This window comes from Acyrthosiphon pisum, chromosome A1 (assembly GCF_005508785.2).
Source record: "Acyrthosiphon pisum isolate AL4f chromosome A1, pea_aphid_22Mar2018_4r6ur, whole genome shotgun sequence".
Classification (NCBI taxonomy): domain Eukaryota; kingdom Metazoa; phylum Arthropoda; class Insecta; order Hemiptera; family Aphididae; genus Acyrthosiphon; species Acyrthosiphon pisum.
This window is the reverse complement of record NC_042494.1, coordinates 147,810,541-147,826,587: the sequence shown is the minus strand read 5'-3', so window position 1 is coordinate 147,826,587 and position 16,047 is coordinate 147,810,541. Positions and strand designations below refer to the sequence as shown.

Genomic DNA, 16,047 nt, shown 5'->3' with positions numbered 1-16,047 from the left:
TTAAACATGTGAAATACAACATCATGATTAGCTTAAAGTCAAAATCTTATTACTTTATGATTTAACCACCTATTATTTTATTTTAGTTTAGGCCTTAGAGTCAACACGTGACTTATAGGTCATGAGTTAAGTGCTGCCCTTAATTCATGTGCGGTAAGTAGTGCTAAAGTAGTAAAATTAACAGAAATATTATAACCTATTATACAGAAAAACCAAAAATAAGGAACTTCACATAGTTTGTTTTAAGAAATTACGGGTAGACATTTTTACAGTCGGCATAAATTATATTTCAGTCACCAAATACTTGATCTCAACCCCCCGTAAAAATCGTATAACTCCGGTCGAGCATTTATTATATAATTATAACTGACTAATAAGTTTTCCTTAGGTAGTGTAAAATGTATAAGCGCAATTGGTCTATCGACCCTAAAAATTTTAGAGCGCAATTGGTATATCGACCCTAAAATGTTTAGAGCGCAATTGGTATATGAAAAGGTAATTTTAAGCGCAATTGGTAAACTCCCAGTTAATTAACTCATAAATTTCGCCAATTTTAAGTTGTAATTTTGGGTAACTCAAGATTAAGCTACTGTTTTTCATTCTGCGAAAAATTGCCAACTATCCAAAACAGAATTTTTTTGTCTAAAAATATTATTTTAACAATTTAACATTATACTAATATTATTCGTGATTATAATATTAGAATACCATTACTATAATAATATCATTACAAAATATACCTATTATGTCGAATAGGAAAGAATGGGGAATTATATAAACTTCCCAATCAAAAATTTTGAAACTCTTCAATGCCTATGATAGAAAATCACTTTAATGGTTTGAAAATTATACTTAATTACGATTTTGAATTCTATGAAAGGTATAGAACAGTGGACGTGTATGAAGATAATTGGTTCGTCTATGATCTAAATAATACATTTTATAAAATCATAATAAACTTGATCCGACTAGGACATATTTGATTTTTCCCCATAGGTAATTATAATTTTTTTTTAATAAAACAAAACTAGGTAGGTGTAGTTGACATGAATGAAGATGTAGAATGTACCTATGCACACTTATATTTATTTATATTTAGTTAAAATATGACCATTATTTATAGCAAAAATAAAATAATTCCGGACTTCTGAGAGAGATCTGATTCTTGCATCAAAAAAAAGTAAAATTAGATAAGTCCGGGGATAAGTCCATTTACTATAAAAACTATACGTCTTATTATAAAGGACTAATCTGGTTGTTGCTGTTTGTTCTGGAACGATTTTCATTATTTTATTTAATAAAGAGTGGACTTGTCTTGCTTTTGCAGCTATTTCTTCAATTATTATTTTTTATTAGGACTAGAACTTTAATGCATTTGCATATTTTTTCCGGAATTCTTGATGCGTTGCTTTCCAAGATACAAATGTGTTTCAAATACTCGCTTTGCTATAACGATCTGTTTTTTCATTTTTCGAGGTTTTTATGTTTATGTGCATTTTCAAACGCTGTTTATTTATCGAGAAGGTAATTTTATAAACAATTCATAAATTTATCTTAATTTCTGAAGAAATCCGAGTTCAATGCTGGGGAATTTTCCTAGGACATTTTTTAGTATTTAGGTGATAAATTAATTTTAAAGGCATTTTTCGTAATTTTTAAGGGCATTTAAATTCGAGCCCCATTTATTATTATACCTATTTCAATAACGGAGTACCTAATAAATTGTGTAATATTGTATTATTAACTAGTGTGTACAATCGTATTTCTATTACCCTCATAAATATTATTGTGTTTCGATAAGTATGACACAATAATTACGGTGTTTATAAGCGTTGGTTCTCAGGACGAAAAGTATTCACTATTTTTCTTATACTATCTATTTATGTAAAATGTAGATTCATCAAATTTTATATCAGTTGTGATCAATAATTATTAGAAACGTGAAGTCGTTATAATGTTAGTGTTATTCCTAATTGGCTATTGTAATATTTTATTGTATCTAATATTGAGGAGCATAGGTATCAAATATGGATTTATATGTTCACATTTTCACAACATCCAAATATTAAATTTTATCAAGTACTTAGTATTGATGAATTTCAATAAAATTCAAATTCAAATATAGGAAATTTAAAAAAATGTATAAAACGATTTTTGATTTATGGTTTTTAATAATAAACAAAAAATAGCCATAGGTACATTTTTCATAATACTAGTCAAAATGAAAGGGAAATTACATTGATAAAATATTGCCTTGCAAATGCATTACATCATATTAAAAATATCGACCAACCCATTTCTGAAACCAGATGACTATTAAATAATAATAATACTATAGTAAAAATATTTTCATTATTGAAACTGGCATCCGCGTATATTTGTATACAACATCTGTCTTGTAGGATATCGGTTCAATAGACTATAGAGAATTTGCAGAGAAGCTCGTAAGCGTCTTTTAAAATTCAAATACGAATTGTAAACTGTTCCGGACAATAACGATTCATGCGACGAAGGTTTTCGGAGAACTGTATAATATTTTGTAAAATGTCGGTAATCGGTAATAATAGTAATGATATAATATAAAATGAGTGCAAAATTGCAGGTGAGAATCCATTGTGTCGGTGATCGCTGCGATCGTCGTTGCGGCCATAATAATGATCCAGTCATCCGGAATAATATTCTACCTGTCCCTATAGCATAATATAAAATACTAAACCAAAAATTATGAAAATGAATTATACTTGGGAGACGAAAATTACGTGATTACACGACACCTATAAACCGGTTTACAGGTGTTTCATATTTCATATGCCCTATAGGTTAACCCACTATATTTCTCTATTTTTTATTGTATAAAAGTATAAGGCTTGAAAATATAACACTATAGGTAGGTTCCTTAATTTATTTCCTCGTCTTTATTTATTCTAATTCCACTACATTTAAAATTATCAATTATAACGTTTTGGTTAAAGTTTCAACTCCTGTGGTTGAGAAAGTCTCAAAAATCGTGAGAAAAGTTCACCCAGTAGTCACTAGTCAAAAGCCCGACTTTAATTTTGAAAACATGCTTGTATTCTTTATTCTATTTTCTAAGTCTTGTAGGAAATGTATTTTAGATTTGTTGTATTGTTTAATATTAGTACCTATACAAATAATATAATAGTACCATATTAATTTTCTTATTTTTAAAAAAATGCACCGTGATGTTAATAAAAAAAAACTTTGTTTCAAAAATTTAAATAAAAATTAATTTCCTACAAAACGGGCAAAAAAAAATATCATATTTAAATAAAATTCAAATATTATTTCAAAATTAAAAGTGGACTTCTGGAAGTATATTATTTTAGGAACAATTCTAGTTTAGCTCCCAAGCGATTTTTTTCATCAAAAACTACATGGAAATAAATAGGTATGCTATCAACTTCGTGATACGCAACTGTGTGTTCTCCCACCACAAAAACTACGTCATCCGTTCTCCGATATTATATACCATTATTATTATATTTATTATTATTATTATTATTTCTGCTGGTGAGAACGGCTTACGTCACAGTTCTTGGCGAAGTTCGGGAGGGGTGCGCGTTCTCGACCAATATTAGTTATGTTGATAGCATACCTATTTATTTTGTCATGTAACTAATTTAAGTCCGCGGACTCATGGGAGCTAAAACAAAAATTATGCATTATTTTCTTTCGTTTATTGGAAAATGCACAAAAAAACGACCGCTTTCAACTTAATTTTCTAATGGGAAAACAATTACTAAATAATGTGGTGTTACTGGGCCAACCATATGTCCTATACTATAAAATGAACAATTCATGGAAAAAAGCTATAGGGAATCCATGGAAGATCTCGTTTGATAATAAATTTAATTTTTCTCTATTATCTCGGATCATCGTCAAAGATTCTTCGAGAAAAACATGTGATAATTGATAACTATGTGGATATTGTGGTGTAAGGTTCTAAGATAAATAGTAAGGTTTGTAGTTTGTACTTACAAATACATTGCACAATAGCGTATAATATTTGAAAATTTTATTTCAACTAACTGCGAATAATATTCATCTCAACTTAAAATAATGAGTATAAACAATGTTGTAACAAGATCATGTCTGATTAACCATCAGGTAAAGTTATTACTTATATTTTATACTTTTGATATTCTATAAGTCAATGTCAAAAGTAAAATCATACCTATTGGTTTTAAATTATTTTTGAATTTTATTAATGAATATAATATGTATTTATACCAGTTTTAAGAAGATACGTTTTTAGTTCCGCAGATACGTGGCCTCAACTGAAAAACCAAAAGACATAATATCTAATGTTAAAGGTTTGAGTTCCAAGGTTATCATTGCTAACCCACCACCAGGTAAATAATTATTTTATTTGTTCACAAAAATTGACTGATATCTATATACTGTCCACCGAGAGAATATGACTAAATGGGCATACAAAATATGCAGTTCCTCACAGGTTACTCTCTTATCGGATTTGTAGCAGAAAGTATCTAGTTTTGATTTTAGCGCACTCATATTCTCTAGGTGTACAGAGTACCTATAGTATTATTATTCTTTCTATTACATTGATTTTTGTATTGTAGAACGTGTTAAGAAAGCTGCAGAAAACGGTCCCTACAAGAATCCACAATATTTTAGTTACCACAAAAATTCATATTTTGATGCTGAGATTGAAATGCACAAATATAGATTACCACAACCTTCAAGTTTAAAGTAGAAAATGTAAGATTTTATTTAAAATAATGTGTTAATTTAAGAATTTAAATTCTTTGGTTTTTTAGAATGTATCTCAACTCTTTTAGTATAGTAATGCTCCATAAGTTTCATATAGACCTACAGATAAAAAATATGATTTTAATCTTATTCTTAAATCAGGGCACTTTTTGATTGTTTCAACAGTAGTACCGAGCATACAACTTTTGAAGAAATAAGAAGCATAAAGAATTTTCATATATTAAATTATATTTTATGAATTATAGTTCACATGGTTGAAGGTTATCAAAATCAATCAAAAATAAAATAATCTAAGAAACTTGACATTTTCACCAATATAATGTTATGTTAACTTTAACAGTTAATTATCCCTACTAAATTGTTTATTGCTGAACTACATATATTATATTTATTACTATATAATTTTGATTTTATTTTTCAGATTCACTATGGTTTTTTATAGAATTTTGTTAAGATACGTGCCAATGATAACTTTCCCAATAGCTTTTGTGGCTGGTATTATTGGCTACAATGTAGAACGTACAATTTCTAATGTAGAGACACCATCTATACCTAGTATTTTAGAAGAAAAACTTAAAAGAAAAGATGATCAGAAAATTTCATACAATGAACCTCCGGTTTTAGAAAGAAATCTTTCACCGCCATTAAAAAAAAACTATTAATTTGGTCACACAACAATATATTTAGTTGAATAAATTAATTTTACAAAAATAAATTGTATATTAAATATTTAGTAGATTTATTTATATGTATTATAATCATTAAAGAAAAAATGTGTTTTTTCATTTCATTTTTAAAATAAATATATTATCTCAACCTAAAAAGATATTCATTAAGATATAAGTAAGATAAACGTTATTCAAATTTGTATTTATGAAGTTAATTAGTATTTTGATAATTAATAGACAGCATCAGGTTGAGATTTTACAGCCCATCAACACTATACATTTTTAATAAAGAAATATTGCCATGCAACTTTATTGTGATGTTGTGATGTATTTTTGGAAATCCTAAAATAATTATTTCAACATTTTTGTGTAAGCCCCAAATGTAGCGCTACTTGGTGAGATTTGCACAGAGTAGGCTCAATTCTGGGTCTATAAAAAATATTAAATTTGTGTGCAGTGAGACATATTTTGTGCAGTGAGAAAAGAAATTGAGCAGTAAAATTTGTTACTTTGTGCAGTGCAAAAAAAGATTTTTCAGAATGATATTAATTATTGAATATTATAAAACAATAATTGCGTAAACCTCAAATTTAAAAAAAAAAATTCTATTAAAATTAAACATTTTTAACATTATTAATTATTATATTATTATTTGATGTAAACGTTAAACACACAAATTAAAAAGAAATTACTTTGTCATATAATAGTAGATACATTTTTTACTATAATCCAAGAGTGGAAATAAGTTTCTGTAGTCAGAAAAAAATCATTAAAAAAAAACCCCTCTATCATTCATTTATTTTGTCTGTTTTGGGAATAAAGGATACAAGGTTATGTCATTTTATACATTTCGATAAGAAACAGGTCTCTTTTCTTATGTGTGTAAAAGCTGATTTTTTAAATTTCCCGAAATTCATACAATTTTACTGTATTTTATATTTTGGTTACTATCTTAAATAAAACACAAAAATTAACGAAGTGAGTTTTTTTTGCAAGAAATTTTTTGTACTAATAACACACCGGCTCCGACACCATTAATAATGAATTTAAATGTATTATAATCAAATCAGAATCACTTTATTGATTCCAATGTTTTGAGATGTTGTGACACGTACTCTTTATTGGTGATTTTAACTTGTTTGGATTCCTGTAAGCAGTTAATATTTAAAAAAAATATCCAATAATAATGATATTCTTAAGAGGTCTAGGGAATTGCAAATAATTTAACTCATATTATGTCCTGGATATTGCTTAACAGTTAATATAATTAAAATATTATATATATTTATATCAGACATACCACAACATCCTATATCTAGAGACTTTTCACTTAACACAATACTCCATTGCAAGGCCACCCGCAGCCATGGCCCTCCCGCTCATTTAGATAATAATTAATTTGTATAGCATTTTATTGCATTTTACATAGCAGTCTTGGAGGACTGATAACTGATAAGGTGCCACAAAAATTGTAATTTTTTTTTTACGATATGATATAAAAAACAGAATTTATGGTAAGCATATTAATTTTTCGCTGCCCCCCACCCCCTCAGAAAAATTTTGGCGGACAGCCTTGCTCCATTGAACTTGACTCTATATTTATTAGATGTAACTTATTATTAATAACTGTTATGTGTTCAGTATTGACAATTGATAGTGGTCAATCGCAGTTGTCGGCGTAAGATAAGAGACGATAACGGCCAGTCTTTAGTCTGCTAATAAAATTTAAAAGTATTCGTGTAATAAATTGTTTAAAATAATATGATAATTTAACGGGTAATTTTTATTTACTGAATTTAAATAATAAAAAAAAGTTCAAAGTTACCGTACGTTCAAATTGTAAGAGTAACGAATCGCCGTACGGCCCGAACACTAGGTTTGTTTATAATTTTGTAAATGGTTATTATTTGCTCAGAAATTGTGTATTAAATTAGTTTTCGTATCTCTTAAAAGTACACACAATCTAAATTTATTTTATATTCAGTTTTTTATAGTTGGCCTGTACAACTTTCTCTTATAATTTATTTTTATTTTTCCTCCAATGTGATTAAAATGTGAAGCTTTATATTAATAATTGTTATTTTTAAATTTTAAATATCTTCATTTATTGGTTTTCTGAAATTTTATATTTTTGTTTTATGTCCATGTGTAAGTGGACTTTTTCATATATAATATTATATATACTTCATTAAAGGGTATACCATTGATAGTTACAAAAAGATTACAAAAATTGATAGTTAAGATATCAAACTTTTATTTTGAAGATACGTAGACCAAATAAGTTTCAACATGGTTGATTTTACTTTTGATAAACATTTTTATATGGGGCAAATTGACCTTCTGGAAAATAAGTAAAAATAATAATATATAATTCAACACATCCGCAATTTTTAATAAATTAAACTTTCAATTTTTAGTTAATTTACCCTGTATTACATAGTATATTAAAATGTATGTTTAGTAAAAAAAATTGAGGAAGTAGGTACCTATAAATTATATATAAAATCTAAAAATATTAAATTACAATCTGTAAATAGGTATACAACAATTTGTTTTCAAGAAAAAAATGTTGCAATAATAATTTACATAATTTAAATAATATATGTACGTATATATAAATAAAAGATAAAATATTTCAAGTTAACAAAAAATAAAAATTAATTAATTAATAAATAAATAAATAAATAAATAAATAATGGTAGGCAAAGGTCACAAAATAGAAATTATTAAATGCTTCTTTTGTCAGTGAAATTGATCTCAAAAAACCTTTACTGTTTCTTTGGTCAATGTATTAATAATGAAATAAAAACAAATTTTAACTTTCTATCACTTTTCTAACGCTATAAATCTGTACTTTCGGTTTCTTTTTTAGTAGATAAAACTGGTGGTGGAGGAGGTGGAGGTATGGGTCGCTGAGTCCTTGTTGGTGTTTTTGATGCTGGTAATTGTCCTAAAATTAATTTCAGATTAAAATTAAAATATCATTTAATAATTATTAACATGCTAACCAGATTGGATGTCTGATGGTATATGACGGTGACTAGAAAAATTTGGACTTATATACCCACCATTGTCATCATTTGGATTCTCTTGGTTTGTATAATACGTATCCATTATATCTGAAATATAAATAAGCAATTATATCCCCAATAGGCATTTTGAAAATATTTATTTTAAAAGTAAAATTAAATACAATAATAATTAATAGTTAATCCTAACCAGTATGTTGATTTTGGTTAATTTCTTTATCGTCACATTGATCACCAACTTGTATCAATGAAACTTGTTGTTTAGACACAGTGTATAAGTGTGCTCTTTCCAACATAGGCCCTTGATCCACCTATAAGTATAAAAAAGGAATAAATATTGAAGTTTGCATACAGAAATTAAATTATTATTACATCTACTTTATCATTAGAAACATCTGTTAATATTCTAAGACTTCTAAATGAAGAACTTAATGGTCTTTGTAAAGATGCTGGTCGTTCAGGTATGGCAGGTTTACGGAAAACTGTATCATCAGACGTTTCAAGTATTGTGCGTGGAGCAACTGCAGGCTTAACAGGGCGTTTTAAAGAACCTGTATCAGCAACTGGTAACTTTTCTCTAGGAGATTCGGTAGTTTGACTAGGTTTCACTAAGGAACCGGGCGGAGGCTTATCACAGTTTGCTTTATCTTGGTCTTTTATAGTGACTGGAGGACTTTCAAATATGTTGTTTGCCTTAATTGTTGGTGATGGTGGGACAGGAGCAGGTTTACTTTTACGTCCTCTTGTGTGCGGTTTTGGACTCTCTGATGGTGGGCTAAATATATCATAATCAAATTTTATACTTCATTAATTAATTTAAATAGTTCAATAAATGTTTTAATAGTCTTATAATAATTAAATAAAACACACATATCAACGTCGTCATGCAAAAAGTGACCAAGTGACATTTTTTAAGATTTTATTTGTAAATTTTAAGTTTGTATCACTTAAAGAAGTGTTGCCAGTGGGCGGCTTTTCCACCATCCTTCTAGTAATGTAATCATTTAAGCTTATTATACAAAAATTGTAGATTGTTTAACACAATTAAAGTACAAAAAAAAAAAATTGCATTTCTCCTTTATTATTTCACTTAATCAGTTTTCACATGTTTAAATCACAACTTAGTTGCCAACATGCAAAAGTAACCAAGTGAAAAAAAATCAAATTTATGGAGTTATACATAAAATGTTAAAAATTTACACTTGGTCAGTTTTTTCGTGGTGACAACGATATATAGAATAAACACACAAACATTAAATACCTCATATCAGTAATATTAGTACTAGATCTACTTCGTTTCAAATTTGTGTCAAAAGTATCATTTGTATATATCAAATTTGTATCGCCACTACTTGATCTTTTATGGCCATTAAAATCATTTACGTCCAATACCTTTAATGTGATATAAAATTCTTCTTCTGAAATTAAAATGTTCTCATTATTTATTAATGAAAATATATTGATTACTATCAAATATTTCATTTTTACCCCCGGGAAAAATCCAATCCGAATGGGAAATTAGACAGTCTACAATGATATTATGACATGCAGCTGCGTTCATATTTAACCTTTCATAGAACAAAAAAAAAAAAATAATAATAGGCAATATAAAATTCAATGCATAAGAATTCTTACCCTATATTATCACTTTTATCTTCAGGTGTCCATAAAAGGTTAGGTGCAATAACTATGGCTAAATTTTGTGGGCTCATTTTATTTACATCTTGATGTTTGGTCAACAAGGCCAAAAATTTAATTATATACCGTAAGTTATATAAATTTGATTGGGGTAACTTCTGTACAACATTTAGGATTGCTTGAAGTCTACTTTCACTAGTTTGTAATCTAATAAATAATTAGAATACATTATAAAATTATCAATAATAATCGCAAAATAATATTAGGTAGTTTATAAATGAAACCAAATTGTATACATACTTAGCTGCAGCCATCCATTCTTCATATAAATGATGAGTTAATAGAGGTTCAGGTAACTGTCTCAAATAAGATTTTAAAACTCCAGCTATTATATGAGGATCTCTGTATTCAACAGCTGATTCTAAATCTAGACAATTAGAATCTAATCTAAGTTTCATACATCGTACTTTAGAAGCACCAGCTGCAATTCGAAATAATCCTTCTTCTTCCACACCCATTTCCAATAAAGCACAAATACACAGTTCAATTGGATAGGCTATTCGTCTTTTTGTAACTCTTAAATGGTCTTCAAGTTTTTGACCAAAAACTGGCTTTGAAGGGTTACTATCTGTATAAAATGCATTAATTAATATTTAAAATATTAAAAGATTATAAAACATACCAATAACAGTTTCTAATTCAGGAACTATTTCATTCAAAACGGCTAATGCAGTTTGGTGGTAAGAACGTTGATGTTTTATTAATTCCATAAGAACAGATGAAATTTCTGCTTCTCGTGATATTAACTGAAATATTTCTGATGCTAAAGAGTCCTTAATGTAGGTAAAAAATAATATATTTATTTAAAAGGAAAAACTAATATTGAATATTTTATACACATACTTTGCATTGTTCAACTTTCAATTCTATATCTTCTAGTTCTTCTTTAACTGCATCTACTTTATTTGTATGAGAACTCCCAGAATTAGAGTTTTTCAAGACTCCTTGGTATCTTTAAAAAAAATATACAAATAAAGATTATAGTACTAAAAGAAAAAATCAAAAATAATATATTCATATTACTTATATACAACTTAATGCTGATAACTATTTTTAATCAATAAATACTACCATTTTGAATTTAAATATTAATACAAAAGTATGGACCACAAAGGAAATTAGGATATAGGTCTATATTATTAGAGTAATAGTTATAAAAAATATACAATTTAGTTTTACTATTAAATATAAAGAAATATTACTTTGCTCGAGCTAAATCCATATCAAGCACCAATTTAGTGAGTAATCGTTTTTGCTTTATAATATTTGGCACATCTACATCAAGAATTTGTTGTAGCTTACTAAGCACTGTTTGTTCAATACGTGATTCATAATCTACACCTGCATTAGCTAAACATATTTGTACTTTGCTACATTCCACTAGCACTTGTCTAAAAAATAATAAACATTTAAAATAAACTTTATATATATATATATAATATATACATTTAAAGTTTAAATAAAATTAAATCAAGCCATTATACATTAACAAACTATGTATTAAAATTAGTAAATCTATAGGTAATTATAGTTTTATTTAACCATGATAAAAAAAAACTTGATTCTTTTACTTAATGGAAGAGTATTAAGGAGTGACTTTTCTTATCCATTCATATGTTTGTTTATGTATCACCAGCTTTAATGCAAACTATAAAAGTATTAAATAAACAATATTTCACCTTAATAAATTATCTTCTTCATTAGGACCATTATCAAGCATTGCCATTGCTAGCAAATAATCAGGCATTTTTTTCTGAAACATTAAAAAATAATTACTGTTGTATAAGAAAAAAATATATTAGGTACTTACAAGTCGTTTTTCGCGTGCAGGAGCATCATGGCCAAGCCCAGGTGATATTAATGTAGATAATAATTTTTTTGTGGTATTTTGACACGCATTTTTTATAAATTCAACTCGTTTTTCTGCAGTTTGTAATGTATCAGAAAGAGCTTCCGTTTTACCAGACCTTTAAATTGAAATTCAATAAAAATGTGTCTTAAATATTTATAAGTTTATAACGTAAAAAAAAAAAAAACATTATTATCATACCTAGAAAATGTCTGATCAGCAAATTGCTTAACCTTAAAAAACTGTCTTTTCATCTTCGTTATGCTTGGATAAAACTTAAATAGTATAAGTTAATTAAATATTTATATCATATTATTGTCATAAAATGTATAATTGTATAACCTAAAAACCAAAAATAATTCTTTTATTAGGTAAATAGTTGTAGTCACAAATGGTAGTAGCTTACAATATTATCACACAATTTAGGTAAATATCAAAATCAATTTGATTAAAGAATTGTTTAAAAAAAATAGGAGATAAGTAATGTTTAAATATTAGAATAGGGATACCTATTATTTGAAACGATTGTACTATTTAAATAAATACTTAATGTGTTAAGGGAATTTGTGGCGGTGATTTCCTGTCTTTGTCTAACACCCGCGCAACATAAGAATTTAGACGTGTTTTTTTGTCCAACGTACCGATTGATATAGTGAAGCGATAAAAATTCTAAAAACAGATTTGAATTTGTCGTCAAGTCTACTTGAGATCGGTCAGTCTACATTTTTGATTTTTTGATTTACACTTCTCCAAAAGATGAAATATGAAATTTTTTTAATTACTCTTTAATAATACAATAATTTTAGGATTTGGGGGGATAATATAAAATATGTGGACAGACCGATACTCAAGTAGACTTGACGACAAATTCAAATCTGTTTTCAGAATTTTTATCGCTTCACTATATCAATCGGTACGTTGGATAAAAATACGACTAAATTCTTATGTTGCGCGTGTGTTAAACAAAGACAGGAAATCACCGCCACCAATCCCCTTAATAAATACAATAATTCTTAAACAAAATCTTACTTTTAAACTGTATGGTACTAAATTAAATGTATATAAATAATAATAAAATGTAATCTTATAGTCAGAGTTATAATATACCCAGGAGTTAAAGAAAATAAATTAGATAACATTAAGACCAATGATTATAAATATTTATATAAGACCTTTAACTAATTGTTTAACTTGTTAAATAGGTATAGACAAAAATAAACTATTATACTGTAATTTGCATAATGTAAAGTATTAACTTATAATAGTATTGGTTAGTATTTAGTATATTGCAATATTATGTTGTATGATATATCATATAATATAGTGAATGGGTGAAATCACTCAACATACAATGATTGTATCCTTTAAGTACTGTGAAAAATGTGCTCACAAAGAGGCAACAAAAAACTATAGGTATAGCCAAAATTTATTAGACAACACCATTAGAAAAAAGTTATTTTTAAATAAAAGATGGATAGGGCAGGCATACATGTTGGCTGTGTCACGGCATAAAATTAAAGTTAAATAAAACAAAATGACAACAGATACAATTAGTCAATAACTGAAACCAATGTAACAGTATTACTAAATGTTTAATAAAAATAAAATAAAATAGTTTTTGTTTTTAATCTAAGACTTATAACAAAGTTAACCAGTTTTAAAATGTTAAAATTATATATTTTTTTTATTTTACATACATAAAATAAAATATGGATATATTTTATTTAAAATTAATTAATTGAAAAATTCACAACATTGAAGTTTAGATAAAAGTGAAAGTAAATTCATGTTGTGAATAATATTAAATGAATCTATCTACAGTGAGTCATTTCTAAAAATAATAAAAAAATAGAAACAATTTACAGATTTACATTATTTGCATTAATTTTCATCTTATTCAATTAAATATAACTCTCCATTTAATTATATTAAATAAAAACAATGTTATTCAGGAAAATATGGCTAATAGCTTTTAGATGTATATTTACTATCTTAATAATTAGTATATGGTATATACATATTATCTACAGGTTACAGCAATAAATAATAGCATGAAGATGTTAAACAAGCTATCAAATAATTGCAAGCAAAATTAACTACAATGATAATCTATAAATTATAATTGAAACCCAAGATTTTATTAACTGAATATAAATACATAATATAGGCACAAGATTGAATACAATATTTTACTTTTACTATTATAGGTAGGTATATTTTGAGATCTTGAGTTTATTGTTTCCATAAAAATAACAAATTAATCAATTTTATTTAACTGTATACACTATTATGATTCATAAATAAAAGTCAATAGACTACTTGTAATACAAGTACGTTGTATAATATCCAATAAATGTTTATTATTATTATGAATGTTTTATTTAGTATTTTACAATTTCTCATACTTTTAAGGCCTAAAGAATTCAGAATATCATACAATATTTGCTTTCTAAGAAAAAAATAAATTATAAATAACAACAATATTGATTATATTTTGTAGACAAGTAAAATATAAGCAATAGAACTAATTTATACTTAAATTAATATTATTTTATGGAATTACACGGGTTTTAATAAATCATAATCATAAACCTATAATATGAAGAAAAAAAAACCATTAGTTGACAATTTTAAAATGACCATTATTTGTATTTTTTTTTATGAAGTATACCTTACAAAAAATAAAAAATAACTGATTATTGTTTAACTAATATGTAATTTAATGAGGTCATTCATTCAATTGTTTTTTTTTATATATAATTGTAGCACACATATTATAATCCCTTACTTAGTACATTTTAAATTCTAAAATTGTTTAAAATATAATTTTGTATGAATTAATAATAACATAAAAGATATTCTTTACAAATAGGCATAAATAACTTTTTAAACAAAAAATAAACGTTATTATTTTTTAATTTTAAACTAACATACTTGTGCCTAGTAATACAAAATATAAATGTATTAATAAAAGCAAATGTTTGCGTTATTTCACATAGTTAGAATTTAACATATACCTACAACTTATACAAATTATTTAGATTGATATTTAAATTAAAATAAAGAATTCTTAGGTTAATTCATAATAATTTAAGAAGTCAACTAATTTAAATCATAAATATATTTTATTGAATTTAAAAGTTAGTTTGTATTCTTGTATACAATAAAATATGTAAATTATTTTACAGTCAATGATCCTTTAATTTCTTTACAACACAATATAGTTCCTAATTAAATTGTGATAAGAACAATAATATAATATTGTCTCCGACTTTCCAAACAATTGTTCAATATCCAAATAATTTTAGTAGAATACTGTTAAATATATTGGTATATATTCCTAGCTGAAATAGTTTAATTTTACCCAAATGTACAATAATGTTAATATCAATAGGTAAATCATTTTTGTTTTTTTTTATTCTAAACTACCCATAAATATGAATAATATTTATTGGGCATTACAACAAATAAAATTTATAAAACAAGCTTATGATGTGAAAAAATATAATAAAAATGTTTGAATTTATTTTATGGAGCAATTTTTTTATGGCAAAACCAATAAGGGAGTTGTAAGTTGTATATTGGAATAAAAGCATGTATCAGGTTTAACTTAATAAAAACATAATTTAACCAAGTCTACCACATTTGTAAGTGTTACTTTATACCGATGTTTTTAGATTTCACAATGAATCCCTATGAAACAATATTTGAAAATAAAACTAAAAATATACTTGGATTATAGATAAATTACTTTAACAATTATTTGCACAGGGAATTAAGCAAAAAAGTTTAACTTTATAACTTACGATGCAGTGCTAGCGGCGCCCGACGTTATCCTCCGACCATCGAACTTCGAGAAGGACAACCACAGCATAAAACGGAAACGTTTTTACTCATTTAAGGGAAAAAATGAAAAATTCAATTTTTCTACAACTAGATAAGGAAAAAACTTTGAAAATTGGTGAAGGAAAATGTCAACATTTATACAGCGCTGCCAACAGAGATAACTAACCGATTGTTATATTATGTTACCGCAAAGTGCATACTC

General features: G+C 26.3%; 2 protein-coding genes across 4 annotated transcripts; one reads left to right on the top strand and one right to left on the bottom strand.

Moving 5' to 3' along the window:
- Positions 1-3,937: 3,937 nt before the first annotated feature.
- On the top strand, positions 3,938-5,731 carry LOC100572234 (NADH dehydrogenase [ubiquinone] flavoprotein 3, mitochondrial). Its single transcript, XM_003240211.4, has 4 exons — positions 3,938-4,128; positions 4,277-4,373; positions 4,605-4,743; positions 5,177-5,731. The coding sequence occupies exons 1-3, from the start codon at positions 4,081-4,083 to the stop codon at positions 4,736-4,738; spliced, it is 279 nt and encodes a 92-aa protein (XP_003240259.1). The 5' UTR covers positions 3,938-4,080; the 3' UTR covers positions 4,739-4,743; positions 5,177-5,731.
- A 2,372-nt stretch (positions 5,732-8,103) lies between these two features.
- On the bottom strand, positions 8,104-16,022 carry LOC100165950 (rho GTPase-activating protein 17). 3 transcript variants are annotated; one of them, XM_001950297.5, is made up of 15 exons: positions 15,806-16,022; positions 12,201-12,341; positions 11,961-12,117; positions 11,830-11,903; positions 11,353-11,541; positions 10,994-11,102; positions 10,773-10,923; positions 10,391-10,718; positions 10,088-10,297; positions 9,941-10,020; positions 9,714-9,870; positions 8,825-9,227; positions 8,643-8,763; positions 8,432-8,542; positions 8,104-8,373 (listed from the first exon to the last, which is right to left on the bottom strand). In XM_001950297.5, the coding sequence occupies exons 2-15, from the start codon at positions 12,251-12,253 to the stop codon at positions 8,264-8,266; spliced, it is 2,253 nt and encodes a 750-aa protein (XP_001950332.1). In that variant the 5' UTR covers positions 12,254-12,341; positions 15,806-16,022; the 3' UTR covers positions 8,104-8,263. The 3 variants fall into 3 exon arrangements, with proteins under 3 accessions (XP_001950332.1, XP_008179737.1, XP_016657581.1); XM_008181515.2 differs by having other exon boundaries at positions 8,492-8,542; positions 15,806-15,894; XM_016802092.1 differs by having other exon boundaries at positions 8,831-9,227; positions 15,806-15,894.
- Between the last annotated feature and the right edge of the window lie 25 nt (positions 16,023-16,047).